Consider the following 16,111-nt stretch of genomic DNA (forward strand, 5'->3'; position numbering starts at 1 on the left):
AGAAGTAAATAAAGTGCACACACTTACCTGATAGTGTTTGGTAGTGTCCCCTCTCCTCTCAACTTCAGGGTCGCATTGGGTCTCCTCCTACTCCTGTAGAAGCCTGCTGCTCCTCTTCGGCACTTCCAGTTCTTCACAGAGGTTCACACACAGCAGGCAGGGGGCGTGTCACACAGTACCTGTTACTAGAGGTCCCGCTGGTCCTCTAGTGTTTGCTGGCAGACCATGGCAAGTGGACACTAGAGGACTAGCGGAGCCTCTAGTGTCATTACTGTTCTTAATGTGGAAAAAATGTCTTCTCTCCGGCGGCGGACATTTTGGGAAAGACATTTTGTATGGCATCCAAACGGACGGCCAGACCAGCCCACTTGACCATCGGCCCTTCTGGCATTTGCATGAAGTGTCCGATGGCCAGTCCAGCCCTGTCTGCATGTAACACGGCCAGTGTCAGGTGTAATGTAATGGAGGTATGCAGGAAGCCTCAGATGGAGGGATAGTGGGTGTAGCAGGGCAGCAGCACGGTGTAGTGATGTGTGGCTTCATGTAGTGTCAAATTTATTTTTCATTGTTTATATATACAACCTGTTATCAAATAATGTATGACCAGGCCAGTAACAGCAATTACATGATACAAACTTCCTTGTGTAATCTGTGTTTTCACCATTGCTTGTTATGTGCAAAAATGAGAATAGCTGCCCAGTTTTACTTTTTATAATGGGAACTTAACACTAGCTAGTATAACAATCCCTACACATTTATACCCTCACACTGGTTCTCTGGTCCTCATTCAGAGCCAGACGCTATTTGCGCTCGCTCGGTCAGAAAAAGGGGCCGGATATTTAAACAGACCTCTTTGCGGTCTGTTGACGCCTCTATGTCTGAGCGAGCGAACGAAATATGCGCTCGCTATTTTGTATAGGCGCCCCCTGGCCGTTCGCATCATACGTCATCTCCGCTATTTATTAGATTAATCGAGTACATCGAAAGGCGTTTGAACTGCTCGCAGTGCTTGTGGTTGGATTTTCCTACCGCAATCATGCGAACACTTCAGGTTAAGAGGCAACCAAATGACGTGGCCGATGATGCTGCTTTGTTAATTATGCACATCCTTAAAACGCCCGTTTTGACCATTTGGCACGCCTGCATTAGGATCTCCACACCCCGTTTTCAAGCACCTTCCCCTGTTACCACCCACAAACGCCTCATCCTGTCACTGAAATTAGCAGGCACTCGCTATTTTGCGAACACGCGATTTCCGACCGCACTGACTGGTTGGCGCATGCGCATTACGACCCATACGCATGCGCAGATGTGCGAACATCGCTCGGAGCGAGCGAGCGGCCGCTTACGAGTGGCTCTGAATCAGGCCCTCTGTTTCTATCTTTTGAACAGTGAATCTAACGCCTATAGTGCCAATAACTAGCCCAATCTATAGAGTATCCTGGACCACATAGCTTTCTGAGTAATATAATTATTGGCAGTGGCAGGAGGGACAGTGTTGTGAGATACAGCTGCACAATCTGTTCATCAGTATAATTTGTGCTGGGAGAGGAGCCTATCCATCTATATCAGGTATGTCAAACATGCAGCCCGCGGGCCACATGCGGCCCAAATAAACATTTTTATGAGGCCCAAAAAGTGTGGGCCAACATATATATAATATGCGGCCTACATCTTTGCCATGATCGGAGCTCAGCTCTGATCGGACAGTGTTTGCTTTAGTTAAAGCTGGCAACACTGGTCTCAGAAGCCTCTGATCACTTCAGAGGCCAGTGTTCCCAGTGATGCAGAGTGCGGGTGACGTCATGACGTCTCCCGCGAGGAGAAGAGCCTACGCCTGACGCTCTGGATCTAATTAGATCCAGTCAGCGGCAGCAAGTACGCGGGACGGCAGGAGCGAAGATGGCACAGACTTGAGCAGTGCACAGCGGCCATCGTAAATAAAGGTAAGTAGTGCACAGGTGAGTGGGGCCTGTTCTATACTGGGAGGGGGTAGAGCATAAGAGACATTAAAGGGGGCACAACATAAGGGGCATTACTGGGGGCTCTGCATAAGTGGCATTACTAAAGACATTACTGGGGGCTCTGCATAAGGGGCATTACTGGGGGCTCTGCATAAGTGGCACTACTAAAGACATTACTGGGGGCTCTGTATAAGGGGCACTACTGGGGGCTCTGCATAAGGGACATTACTGGGGGCTCTGCATAAGTGGCACTGGTAAGGACATTACTAGGGGCTCTGCATAAGGGGCATTACTGAGGGCTCTGCATAAGCGGCATTACTGGGGGCTCTACATTAGGGGCATTACTGGGGGTGCTACTAGGGATTTTACTGGGGGCTCTGCATAAAGGGCATTACTGGGGGCACAACATAAGGGGCATTACTGGGGCTCTGCATTAGGGGCATTACTGGGGGCACTACTAGGGACATTACTGGGGGCTCTGCATAAGGGGCATTGCTGGGGGCTCTGCATAAGGGGTACAACATAAGGGGCATTACATAAGGGGCATTACTGGGGGCACTGCATAAGAGGCACTACTAGAGACATTACTGGGGGCTCTGCATAAGGGGCACTACTAGGGACATTACTGGGGGCTCTGCATAAGGGGCATTATTGGGGCACTGCATAATGGGCATTGCATACTGGGCACAAATTCAGGGGGCATTGCATAAGGGGCACTACTACAGGGAGCACTGCTTTGGTTTTTATTAATAATAAACCTTTCAAAATTGCATATAAGACTTTTTTTTTGTTACGGCCCACACACTATTAAGACCTTGAATACTCGGCCCGGTGGTATTTTGCGTTTGACATGCCTGATCTATATCTATAGAAATGATTGGAGTTTGCATTATAAGTCTTTGGGGGTCAAGGTGGGCATCTGAACTCGCCCCCTCTGGGTCCAGTCCAGACATGTGGATTTTTGTACATAGTCCTATGGGGCTGCAAACAATAACATGCAAGACCAGTGGGACTATGGCCGCGAGTAACTCACATGTCATTGAATTGACCTCTTTATATTTTAGAATCCATGTCCCACCTTTATAGGATGACAATGATGAACCCCACCATCACCCACACCTACTGCATGACCACCTACCCAGGCTATCATTCCCCGAGCAGAGCTCAGTGGTAATAACTCACTGGAGAAGGAGAACTCTGGGGATAGTGAGAGTTCCTCTGACAGAGAAGGGATTCTCAGCTGGTGCCACTGCAGTAACCTCACAGGTGTGCTTCTTATGTAATGTGAGAAATGCAGGGGGTCTCTTTTGCCAATATCTCTTATTACCTTGGTCTCTGATTGGCTGATCGTACAGCAACATGACTAATCACTGCCACCAGAACCAGTTGTCGGAATTGTCGGAAGGAAGACCACGTCTATGGTAACTTGGATGTTATTATGCTTGTTACTTATATGAGACACTTGGAAAGCTTAAGATAATTGCAGTATGTTTTTCTGGTGTTGTATGTACAGAGGGCCTGATTCAGAGCCGAACGCTCTTACCAGAGCGCTCGCTCTGAATCAGGGCCCTCCTACCTTAAAATGGAGCGGCCTCCTGGCCGCTCGTATAGCTGTGGGTGACCACCCACAGCTATAGCGAGCGTCCAAGATGATGGTCGCGATGGTCAAGACCATCGCGACCATCGGGCTTGCGACGAGACCCTGCGGTAGGGTCTCGCTGCCGCAAGCCCAGGAGTGATTTTGGCTCTATCAGAGCCAAAATCACTCCCACTGACATCACTACTGATGTCAGTGGGGCCAGACTCAGACGGTAGGCTTTCCCATGGGAACGCCTCCGTCTGGCAGCCACACCCCCGGCACGCCCACCAAAGGGGGCGTGTTGTCACTCACCATCGACAGCAGGCCCTCTTTGCTGCGAGACCCCGAGTGACGGATTCCTCGTCGCTCGCCGGGTCTCGCGCATGCGCACGACGGAGCTCCCTCCGTCGTGCGCATGCGCACTTCGGCACCATCAAACCGCTTGCGAGCGTCCTGCGCTCGCGAGCGGGTCCGAATCAGGCCCAGAGTTTTGTAGTAAATCAGACATACTAAATGGTCGTACTTGTCCAGACGGTACAAATGTGTCACTGTTTCTGAGCAACTCGAGTGGGCGTACTTCACCAATCGTGGGGAATATAGGGATCCCCCTTACTCTTACCAACTCCTCCTATAGTTGTAAGAGGTTACATCACTGCCACCACCAAGCTCCTATAGCAGCACTGGAACCACTTAATTTTGGGAAAGCGTGGTCACACTGCTGCAGAACCTCTCGGGTGGCGTCCCACTGGCTTATTGATGTACATCAGTTCTGCTTTGGTAGTGAGCAGAGATCAAGTTCAGAGACACTGGACTCAAACTCAGGACCGGCAGCAAACAGGCATTTGGTACATATTTGGTAGTTACAGGCAAAACAGATGCAGGCATATTGGCCACACCCCTTCCACCCCTCCGAGATTATATTAATAATCTTCCACTATATTATTATTTATTTAAAACATATGTAAATTCTAAACAATAGGATCCATAGTTAGTAAAATATTTAATTACTGCAGATAAGAAAAGTGCTTAAAAATATCAGTAATTGACTTAAAATCTGCAGCCACTCGTGTAATAAGTGTCTCTATGTCTATAAATTTATAATGGTGTGAGGAGTATTCTCCCACATGTGCAGGGGTGTAGCATGTAGCCATGGTGCCCGGAGCATGTGTGTGCTACCGCGCCCCCTCCCCCAAGTGTGCCAGGTAGTGCCAGGTAGAGGGTATGTCCACCATGAAGGAGCAAATTAAAGGGAAATAAAAATAAATATTAGGGGCAGTATCCAACTGGGACATGGAGGGCTAGATATATTCCAACCCACTAAAGTAATTCCACCAATTAAAAATAAACCACACAATAGTGCCCACAAATCATGTTATACCACACAGTAGTGCCCCTTATTCACATTACAACATGCAGTGTCTTTTATTCATGTTATGCCACAGTAGTGCCCCTTATTCATATTATGTTACAAAATAATGACCACAATGTCAAAATTATGCCACACATTAGAGCCCATTAATTCACATTATGCCACAGTTTCGGCAATTTTTTCACATTATGCTACAGAGTAGTCCTCACAGTTCTTGTTATGCCATAGTAATGTCCATAGTTCACATTATGCCACAGTAGTGCGCCTTATTCACACTCTAACTAACAATAGTGCCCCTTATTTAAGTTATGCCACAGTAGTGTCTCTTATACACATGCCATAGTAGTGCCCCATATTGGCATTTGGTGTCAGAGCAGTCAGGCGTGACCTCACCAAACTCACCGTTCAGGCTTCTCCCAGTCACGGGTGCCTTGACACAGACTCTCAACAGCAGCACCCAGCTCAGGCCTCCCCTCAGCAGCAGAGACACAGCCGCTATGTTCTCTCCTCCATGCAAACCAGGCCGGCTGACATCAGGGCCAGGGTGGTATGTAGGACCCACCTCAAAATTGGAAAAGAGGAGCCACAAGCATCGCTCCATCCACACCATGCCCCCTATCTGGAGGCACTGATCTGTTTATGTGTTTCACGCTCAGCTCAGCTCAGCAGGTGCTCTTCCCTTCGTATAGTAGTTGATCTCCAGCACCCTGGCTGGAGCAGGCGCCTGGAGCTGGTGCTCCCCTGGAGTCACCCTCGGTACTCCACAGCGCATGTGTTATACTCGTTATATTCAATGAAATCATAGCAGTATGGGTTTTTGTAGAACACGTTTATCAAACCTTATATACTGTATATTATATTCTGCTATTAGAACGGATAACCTTATATACAGTTACTGTTCAGTACACAAACACCACTTTATTGAATTGTAACTCTGAACTGTATTATCTCTGCTTTCCTCCTACTTTGCTGTGTTTAAACTAAATGAGCTTATTGCACTGTTTGTACAGCCCCATGCTACTTTATATGTCAGAGTGGTCATATGTTGTCACCAAACTGGCTGACCAGACATAAGTTACACTACTGTTTGGGCTGTGTGGTAATTTAGGCTGCATAGTGTGTGGTGCAGTGGGTCTGAGTACACAGAAGCCAGTACATCGTACACGGCAGTACTGGGCCTGTAATTACCAGGCAGCATAATATTGTGCCATGTCTTTTGTGGGATGGCCAAGCCCTTAAATTTGGTGACCACACCCACCCAATGGCTGGACCTCGCCTATCCTGAGTCAGACACATCTGCAGCCACTTTTCTGGGCTCCTACTTATACTAATGCTAGAATCCGCCTGTGTGTGCTGTATGAGTAAATGTGGGAGTCTGTCCTGCCCACTGTTATCCCATCTGCAGCTGTCAGCATTTCTATCTGCAGATATATGGTGATCATGATAAGCGCTCAACAAGGGGGATCCCAAGTGTGGGAGCAGCATGGTACTGGAGATGTCCTAGCTCTAAAAATACACGTTTATGTAGACAATGTGTACTAAACGCTTAGTACATATTGTCTACATAATCATTAATAACTGTACTTGCACCCAGCCCATGCTGCATGCAAAATATCCATCTGAAATAGGCGCCTTACCTCTATCCATGCCATGACACACCCATGACGCTCCTACTAGACCAAACAGATCTAATGTTTGCACCAGCGGCAGTCAGCGATGGAGCAATTCAATTGCTATTCCATTCAGGTGCGTTAGCTGCCGGCACCATGTCTGCTTACAGCCTCCTGAGGTGGCGAGCAGAAATGTGCGTTAAGTCTATGGTATGGGCACCCTACCTGCATTTTAAGTGCCCCAACAAGGACTTCAGATGGGTTTAGATGTTTTACGTGGCTAAACCTAATCTAATTGGGCGCTACAAGCATGATGATTAATGGGCGCCCAAAAATAATGAATTTGCTACATTGGGTGCCCATTAATTACAGCACCTAATAAACTAATTGAATTGCCCCATGTGTTTTAAGTTTGATCAGGTGGATATGCAGTCGCATGTTTCCTTCTTCCTTCTGTTTGTTGATATCCGCATTGCCACTTGTGTCCTACTCAGAATCAGCCACATTGACATATACAAATAAGTATTTTTTAAATTATTCTCCCTTAAGAAACTGCTAGTTTATTGGGTACTGGAGTCACATGTGCACAGGCGGTGTACTGTAGGTATACAGCTGTCTTACAGTCACCTATAGGGAGCTGTCCTTTATGGTGCTACTCATAGTTGCAGATATTTCTGTTGCACTCTGGGAGTGAGCAGCCAGGTTGGATGTGTGGGGGTGTAGTGCAATGTTTGCATCATCGTGGCTCATCCACCACTGTACAAAATTGAAATGCCCATCTTGTTAAGCTGGGGGCGGGTATACAATGAGGTGATTTATCACAAAACCTGTCATCAAGATGCCCAGTTCACTTGGGAAGTGGGCAGGACAGACAGCAGTGATCCATGTCCGGGAGACTTATCCACTCTTCCCGGAGTCTGGGAGAGCCACCGAGATTTGGGAGTAGGTAAGTATGTGGTCTACTGTAGCTAAAACTACCTAGAAACATATTGGTTCAATAATCACGTATTTGCAGAAGGATCAGATGGTTTCGGATTGGGAGATAATTACCATTACAGTTATGCCATTTTATAATATATACAGATCATTTATCTATGTGCATCTGCATTAAGATACAATATGTACTGTAGTAAAGTCATGAAACTTACAACTCCGTAGCTGCCCCGGCCGATCTCACTTCTGATCTTAAATCTCTTGATGGATTGAGAGGCGTCACCGGGGCAGGGTGATGACATGCTGCTTGGTCCTTGAGGAAATAGAATAAGGACACCGTGAGATGACTGTGATGATTACTGAACAGGAATAATTGTGAATACTAAATAAAATGCATTGTAGGGCTCTTCAAATCCCGACAGCGGATGCCCGACAGGATCAAGATCCCGACTGGGGCAGGTAAGTACCCTAACCCTCCCCTGTCCCCCTCTCACCCTAATCCCTCCCTTAGTGGTGCCTAACCCTAACCTACCCCCGGGGTACCTAACTCTAACCCCCCCTTACCACTCCCTAAACCTAACCCTCCCGGGAATGGTGCCTAATTCTAACCTCTCCCTGGGGGTGCCTAACACTAACAGTCCCCCCTAGGGGTGCCTATCTCTAATCTCCCCCCCCCAAACCTAACCCTGATAGACTCCCTAATCCTAACCCTCCCTCCCCCCCAACGCGGCTAACGTTTAGTTCCTAGCCGGCATTCCGATGTCAGGATTGTGACCACATGACTACATCCCCTTAAGATAGGTGTCGAAATACCAACGCCTATCTTAATCCTGATGCTGAAACGCCAAAGGACGCCTGCCCGAACGATTTAAGTCTGGGACGCCCTTATCATTAGCCGCGAAGGGGGAGGGTTAGGTTTAGGGAGCATAGCGGGGTTAGGGTTAGGTTTTTGGGAGGAGGGGTAGGGTTAGGCACCCCTAGGGGGGAGTATTCGGGTTAGGTACCACTGGGAGGGTTAGGCACTAAGGGGAGAGGGTTAGGTTTAGGCACGAAGAGGGGAGTGTTAGGTTTAGACACTAACAGGGAGGGTTAGGGTTAGGCTACAAGAAGGCAGAAGGGGGGAGGCTATTTATACTTAACCCACTCCTGTCGAGATACCAACCATCGGGATGCTGCTGTCTGTATTCTGACAGGAGACATCCCGACAGCCGGAATTACATACCCATTCCAAACACTGGTAATTCCTATAGTACCCTGATACTTAAGAAAGTTAATAAAGAACGTTAGTCCCTATAATGCTTCAAGTAGACAGGTAGTCCCTATAAAATTAAGGACCAAATATTGTTTATATAGTAACGTTTTAAAGATAAAACTTTATCAATGTAAATAATTAAATGTAACAGACCTCCAGCTATACTTTGGGGGAAATTCAATTAGCCACAATAAAGCTTTATCTTGTTGCACGTTAAGTTTTTGCACCTATCGCGTGATACTTTAACTTATTGCGTCTTTGCGTGCTTCCATTTTTTACGCAATTTAATTGCAAAAGTCGTACAGCGGCCTTTGCGCAATAAATCATGCTGCTTTTATCTGTGATAGGTGTAGGTGGAAATGGGGAAATCTGACAGTACCCCAAAAAAGGCCAAAGTAATATAGGATAAAAGTAAAGAAGTGGGCCTAATACTAGTTTTCGTGGATCTTAAGTTGTCTCAGATAGCCGTTATATGCATTTTTCTACTTCAGGGTCCATAGGGTATCCACAGGATACCTTGGGGTATAGGTGTGACGTCAGTCGCAGGGCACCAAAGAGTTAAGCTTTCAGCCTCCCAGGATGCACTAGGTCCCCCTCCTATACCCCGCCCCCAGGCCAAGGCACCTCAGTTTAGTTTGGTGCCCGGCCGGAGTCGGGTGCACCTGTTGGAGTGGGGGCTAGAAGAGCCCCTGAAGCTTTTTCTTCATGCAGCTGTGGCTGCACATCTGGATGAACAGCATGGACAGTCAGTCCTGACGTCCATGCTGTCTTCCCTACACCCCGCCGGTACCAGAACGCCGGTACTGATCCGGGGATGCTGGTGGGCGTCTGGGGTCACAGCTAGCGGTGACCCCAGATGCTCCGGACCATGGCCGGATTCAAGGGGGACAGAGGTAAGCAGCGGGGTCCCGCGGTGGGTCCCCGCTGATCACATGGTCCTAAGTCCCCAGGCAGGGGGCTCCCTGGGGACTGGCTGCAGCGTGGAGCCAGGCGACCAACCTGCGCTTCCACTACCCCCTGGGACAGCGGACCGCAGCAGAGCGGTAGCGCTGCGGTGTCCCAGGGGTTAAATGCATGCCAGGGGAGCGCGCCTTCCCTGTCTCACAGCCGGCGCCTCCCCCGCTGCACACAGCCCTCTCTGCACTGTGCTGACTGGTCCTGTGTCAGCGCTCCTCCCCCAGGCCAGCTTCTCTCTGCTCCTCGGCGGCCATCTTCTCTGCAACGCATGGTGAACGCTGCTGGAAGTCTGGAAGGAAGCATCGTGGTCTGGGTCCCCCCGCATACCTCTCCTCCGCTGTGGCTCAGGTCTGTGTATGCAGCGCTGTGTCCTACCAGGCCCTGTGTCTGTGTAGTTGAGTGATCAGCGCTGTTAGTGCAGGAATTGTTATTTCTCTGCATTGTATGTGACTGTGCTAGCGCTGCCTGTAACTATTCTTCACTAAACTGTCAGCTTTATTACTGTCCCTGTTCTTTCTGCTAAAGCCCTTGCGGTGCGGTGCTGCAGGGTGGTCTCTCGCCTATTTAATACTTAATTGGTGAGAGAGGTCACATACGTGGTGCCATCATGTCTGAAAGTGATTTTCCCCTCCGGCTACAGTGTACCACGTGCAAAGTACCGTTAGCGGAGGGGGAGGGTAGCGCGGAGGGCCTTTGCCGGCAGTGTTGTCCATGGCGCGGCCTATTACGGTTACAGCACCGGTACAGGAGCCGCCCTGGGCTTGTTTCGCTCAGGCGTGAACAGCTTTAGTGGGCCAGTTAGCTCCGCAGCCCGCGTTTACTCCGATGGGTTTGTCCCAGCAGTCTGTGGTGTCGTCACCCATGCAGGGGTTCCCACGACAATTGGTGGTACCCCACAGTCTCCCTATTTCCCCGCTCCCGGGTTCTCAGGAGCCAGCGTGGGTTAACTCCCTGACGAGTTCTTTACAGCACTTGTCGGATGTATTGCAAGGGGAGTCTGTGATGCGGCCTCATAAAAGGCCGGTGGCGTCTCTGTCCGCTCCTTATGAGGATGACGAAGGGACGTCTGATGATGGGGAGATTCTGGATCCTTACGATCAGGAACCTTTCCATACTAAGGACGCTGATGCTAAGTCCAAAGTATATATTCCTGGACTTATTCGGGCGGTCCGCACAGCCTTGGTGATTGAGGACGAAGTTCCCCCAGCGGCTAAATCTAAGTATGCCTTTTTCAAAGATGTGAAGGGCGATGCCACAGTCTTTCCTCTTTCGGGTCAGTTGGTGGACCATTTAGAGGAGGCGTGGAAACAACCTGGCAAAAGATACCAGCCGCAGAGACGCCTGGCGGTGTCTTATCCGTTCGCGGATAATTATTTTGCTAAGTGTGAATCCCCTCCACAGGTGGATTCTCACGTGACCCGTCTTGTCCGTAGTGCCACATTGCCGATGCCATCCATGTCCTCCCTTAAGGATGCTACGGACCGCAAGGTAGAAATCTGCCTGAAGTCCGCTTATTCCCTTGCAGGGGGGGCAGCACGGCCGGCTATGGCCATTTGCTGGGTTGCCAGAGCGATGGAGCGCTGGGCGGATTCATTAGAGGCTTCTTTTGAATCCGACTGTCCGGCCGAACAAGCGGAGTTGATTGGCAATCTCCGTGATTCGGCCACCTACATCAACGAGGCGGCTCTAGACATTAGTACTCTGGTGTCTAGAATTTCTTCAGCAGCGGTAGCTGCTCGTCGCACCTTGTGGCTGCGATCCTGGAAGGCGGACGCAGATCCAAGAAAGGTCTGGAAGCGTTGCCGTTTACCGGAGAAGTTCTCTTCGGTCCGGATCTGGATAAGATTGTGGCCACGCTGGCGGCAGCCAAATCTGCTTGTCTCCCGTCGGCCGCTGCTCCTTCTGGTTCTGGACCATCGTCCTTTCGGTCATCTAGGGCCCAGGGCAGGCCCAAACCACAGTCGTTTCCTCGACAGGCTGGCCCTAAGAAATCGGGCAAGCCCCGGAAACAGGCATGGAGTACCAGACGTCCGGCCCCCAAGCCAGATGACAAGCCTGCGGCCTGACGGTCCGGGTCTCCCCTTGGGGGATCCCAGGGTGGGAGGCCGCCTGCTGCAGTTCTCCCGGTGTTGGTCGTTCACTACGACAGACACTTGGGTTCTGGAGGTGGTCTCTCACGGGTACGCCCTCTCCTTCCGGCACAGACCCCCGGCTCGATTCTTCACCACGGGTCTACCATCAGACCGAAACAAGGCTACGGAGCTGCGGAAGGTATTGCACACTATGCTCCAGGCTGGAGTTATAGTGCCTGTTCCATTCTCCCAGAGGGGCCAGGGTTTCTATTCAAATCTATTTTTGGTACAGAAACCCAATGGGTCATATCGTCCGATTCTCAACCTCAAAGCACTCAACAAGTCTTTGCGGGTCCCGAAGTTTCGGATGGAGACCCTACGGTCCATCATTCTGGCGCTGGAACCTGGGGACTACATGGTGTCATTGGACATACAGGACGCTATGGCGGTCATGGCGGCTTCTCTGCGGCTGCAAGGAGTCCGCATGTTGCCGTACTTGGACGACCTGTTATTGGTGGCAGGATCTCCAGAGCTCCTGTTACACCACTTGGACCTGACCATTGCACTGCTGCAACGGCACGGCTGGCTAATTAACTGGCAGAAGTCCACTCTAATCCCGTCTCGGAGGATTCTGCATCTTGGACCCTTATTGGACTCCTGACAGCAAAGGATCTTCGTGACGGAGGACAAGATCTCTGCTTTACAGTCAAGGGTGCGCAGTTGTCTGCACAGCCGCCGGGTGTCCTTACACTCGGCGATGAGGTTACTGGGCTCCATGGTGTCGGTGTTCGACATGGTGGAATACGCCCAGTTTCACTCTAGACCTCTGCAGCACCTGATCCTGTCCAAGTGGAACGGGCTGCCTCAGTCTCTGAAGTTCCAGACGATTGTGCTCACCCCGGAGGTTCGCCTGTCCCTTGCGTGGTGGTTAAAGATGACCCACCTCAACAAGGGACGTCCGTTCTGGGTTCCAAATTGGGTCCTGTTGACAACGGACGCCAGTCTTCGGGGCTGGGGAGCAGTTTCGGGTCCACACTTGTTCCAGGGCAGGTGGACACCGACAGAAGCGGAGCTTCCAATAAATATCTTGGAACTCCGTGCGGTCTTCAATGCTCTCCTGCAGGCACAGCGGTTTCTCCAGGGTCACCCGGTGCAGGTCCAGTCGGACAATGCTACCACCGTGGCCTACATAAACAGGCAAGGAGGAACTCGCAGTCGGGCGGCTCTCGTAGAGGTCTCTCGGATCCTGGTTTGGGCGGAGCGCAATCTTCCGGCCATATCAGCGGTCTTCATCCCGGGAGTGCTAAATTGGGAGGCGGACTTTCTAAGTCGCCAGGACGTTCATCCAGGGGAATGGTCCCTGCACCCGGACGTTTTTCAACTACTGGTGGACAGGTGGGGTCTTCCAGAAATCGACCTCATGGCGTCCCGGCACAACAACAAGTTGCCGGTGTACGGGTCTCGCACAAGAGACGAAGGGGCGTCTCTGGTGGATGCTCTGTCCGTCTGGTGGACGTTCAGGTTCGCATACCTGTTCCCTCCGGTCTCCCTTCTTCCACGGGTAATCCGGAAATTCAAACAGGAAGGAGGGACGCTCCTGTTGATAGCTCCCGCGTGGCCCAGACGGCACTGGTTCTCAGACCTTCAGGGTCTGTCCGTGGACAGTCCTCTGCGGTTGCCGCTACGACCGGACCTTCTGTCTCAGGGTCCTTGTCTTCACCCAGACCTGACTCGGCTGTCTTTGGCGGCGTGGCTGTTGAGACGGCCATGCTGAGGTCCTGGGGGTTTGCCAGCTCTGTGGTGTGTACCATGTTACGAGCTCGGAAACCGTCTTCCGCGAGGATATACCATCGCGTGTGGCATACGTTCTTCCAGTGGTGTCGACCGAGAGGTTATGCACCGCGGGAGTTTCGTCTGTCTCGGATTCTCGCCTTCCTGCAAGCGGGACTAGATCATGGGCTTCGCCTTGCTTCTTTGAAGGTACAGGTTTCGGCCCTATCTGTCTGGTTTCACCGTAGGATTGCTACAATCCCGGATGTGCGCACCTTTATGCAAGGTGTTCTCCGTATTCAGCCGCCCTTTGTTCCACCTGTGGCGCCTTGGGATTTGGCTGTGGTCCTGAGGACTCTCCAAGGACCGCCGTTTGAACCACTGGGCTCAGTGGATATTAAATGGCTAACAGCTAAGACTGTTTTCCTTCTGGCCGTTGCTTCAGCCAGACGTGTTTCTGAGTTAGGGGCTCTTTCTTGTAGACCCCCTTTCTTGGTTTTTTCATGGGAACAGGGCAGTGCTCCGCACTCGGCCCGAGTTTCTCCCCAAAGTTGTTTCCCAGTTTCAGGTTAACGAGGAAATAGTTGTTCCGGCCTTTAACTCACCGGGTCTTTCCGTGGGTGAGGCCTCTTTGGATGTTGTGCGGGCCTTAAGGACTTATGTGGACCGCACTTCTTTGTTTAGGAAGTCGGACGCTTTGTTGTCCTCTATGGCTTCTGTAAAAAGGGTTGGCCTGCTTCAAAGCAAACTTTGGCAGCCTGGATCCGTATGGCTATTTCTGAAGCTTATCTTCATGAGGGCCTACCGGTCCCTCCTTCTCTGAAGGCTCATTCCACTAGGTCTGTGGGTCCTTCGTGGGCAGCTTGACGTGGTGCCTCGGCAGTTCAGATCTGCAAGGCTGCTACGTGGTCTTCTGTCCATACCTTCATGAGGTATTACAGGTTTGACACCTTCGCCTCTCAGGATGCTTCCTTCGGGCGGCGGATTCTCCTTTCTGCACAGGAGCGTCCCCACCCTTAAAGGATACTGCTTTGGGACATCCCCAAGGTATCCTGTGGATACCCTATGGACCCTGAAGTAGAAAATATGAGATATGGTAAGAACTTACCCTTGTTATCTCTATTTCTACGAAGTCCATAGGGTTCCACAGGACTCCCGCCCTGTCGCACCTGTGCTGCAGATGGGCTTTGCTCTGGTCACCGGTTTTCCGTCTCCCTCTGGTGAGAATGTGATTCTTGTATGTGTCCAGATCTTTGTTCTCTCTCTTCCTTCTCCTCCTCCGGCCTATGGCTTGGTAACTAACTGAGGTGCCTTGGCCTGGGGGCGGGGTATAGGAGGGGGACCTAGTGCATCCTGGGAGGCTGAAAGCTTAACTCTTTGGTGCCCTGCGACTGACGTCACACCTATACCCCAAGGTATCCTGTGGAACCCTATGGACTTCGTAGAAATAGAGATAACAAGGGTAAGTTCTTACCATATCTCATATTTTCTAAATCAGTCAAATAATGTTAGAAAGCAATTGTTTTTTTGACAAAATAAATGTTCTACTTATATTGGGGGTGCATAGAAATGCTTTATACTATGTTTAAAAAATCTTTAAGATATGCCTCTAACACCCACCTGCAATCTTAAAATCACCTGTCCCATTCATATAGCACCCCAATATACCTGTCCCACATCTATTAACCCATTTTCCTGCACTTTATCGCCCCAAAAATGACATGCCATTATTGTCCAATTTAGGCTGGTAAAAAAATATTTTTACCTAATTAGACATTAAGGAGGGTGTCCCAGTGATTCTGAACCAAATCCTGACATTTTTACCTTAAAATAAAATTTCTCCAACTTTTCACCTGCTCAGGAGGTGGTGAAATTTGCACAAAATCTTATGTAAAATTCGCACCCGGTAAAACCTTTGCGAATAGAATTGCGAGATAAGCATTCACACGGTAAGACTTTTTTTCGTGAAAAAGCGGCTTATCGTAGCTAATTGTATTCCCCCTTTGTGTCTCTCTGATACAGCTGGGATTCTACAACTGCCCCATATACTAAGAAATGTTTTGCCTAATAAAACCTCCTTCCCCTCTCTACCTGGTCTTGGCTGATCTCCGTCCAATTCTTCAGCCTCCCTCACCGCTCTCTTCATCTTCTTTGCCAGGGACTCCTCCTCTCTGCATCTTCTCTTCTTGCTTCTCTTTCCTCTCCTCTTCTCTTGACCGTCTTCAGGACATGGTCTCTTCTTTGTCGGCTTCATGGTCTCCTTGTTGTCTGCCTTTCGGCTCCTCTTCTTTCCTGCCATCGTCTCTCTTCTGCGCAGGGTCCTGCTTCTTCCCACTGGTCTCTGTCTTCAGCAGAAATGGCAGTTGGCTCTGGTAACTGCCGCTCACAACTTTGAAAGTAAACAACTCTGTTGCCATGACTACAGGTGCGTGATGTCCAGGCCATGGAGTCATGTGATGTCACCTGCTTGCTGCTCTCTCTTATACACTGTACTAATGTATATATTATCCATGAGGATCTGTGTTTGATGGGCAGAGAAATTTGTGGATGGATAGTCTTTTTTTTAATTCTAGAATTTTGAAGAAGACAATGTAATTTACCCATT

The 16,111-nt window shown here is 50.0% G+C and overlaps 1 protein-coding gene across 1 annotated transcript in view; it reads right to left on the reverse strand.

Moving 5' to 3' along the window:
- The window catches only part of LOC148519724 (protein kinase C delta type-like), a 45,872-nt gene extending 30,067 nt beyond the window's left edge, over nt 1-15,805 (reverse strand). Inside the window, exons 1-2 of the mRNA XM_088476203.1 lie at nt 15,598-15,805; nt 7,671-7,768 (exon numbers count right to left, since the gene is read on the reverse strand). Coding sequence (XP_088332329.1) covers nt 7,671-7,768; nt 15,598-15,805 — 306 coding nt within the window. The remainder of the gene's footprint in view (nt 1-7,670; nt 7,769-15,597) is intronic.
- Nucleotides 15,806-16,111: the final 306 nt, after the last annotated feature.

This window comes from Taudactylus pleione, unplaced genomic scaffold (assembly GCF_031769625.1).
Source record: "Taudactylus pleione unplaced genomic scaffold, aTauple2 ptg000184l, whole genome shotgun sequence".
Classification (NCBI taxonomy): domain Eukaryota; kingdom Metazoa; phylum Chordata; class Amphibia; order Anura; family Myobatrachidae; genus Taudactylus; species Taudactylus pleione.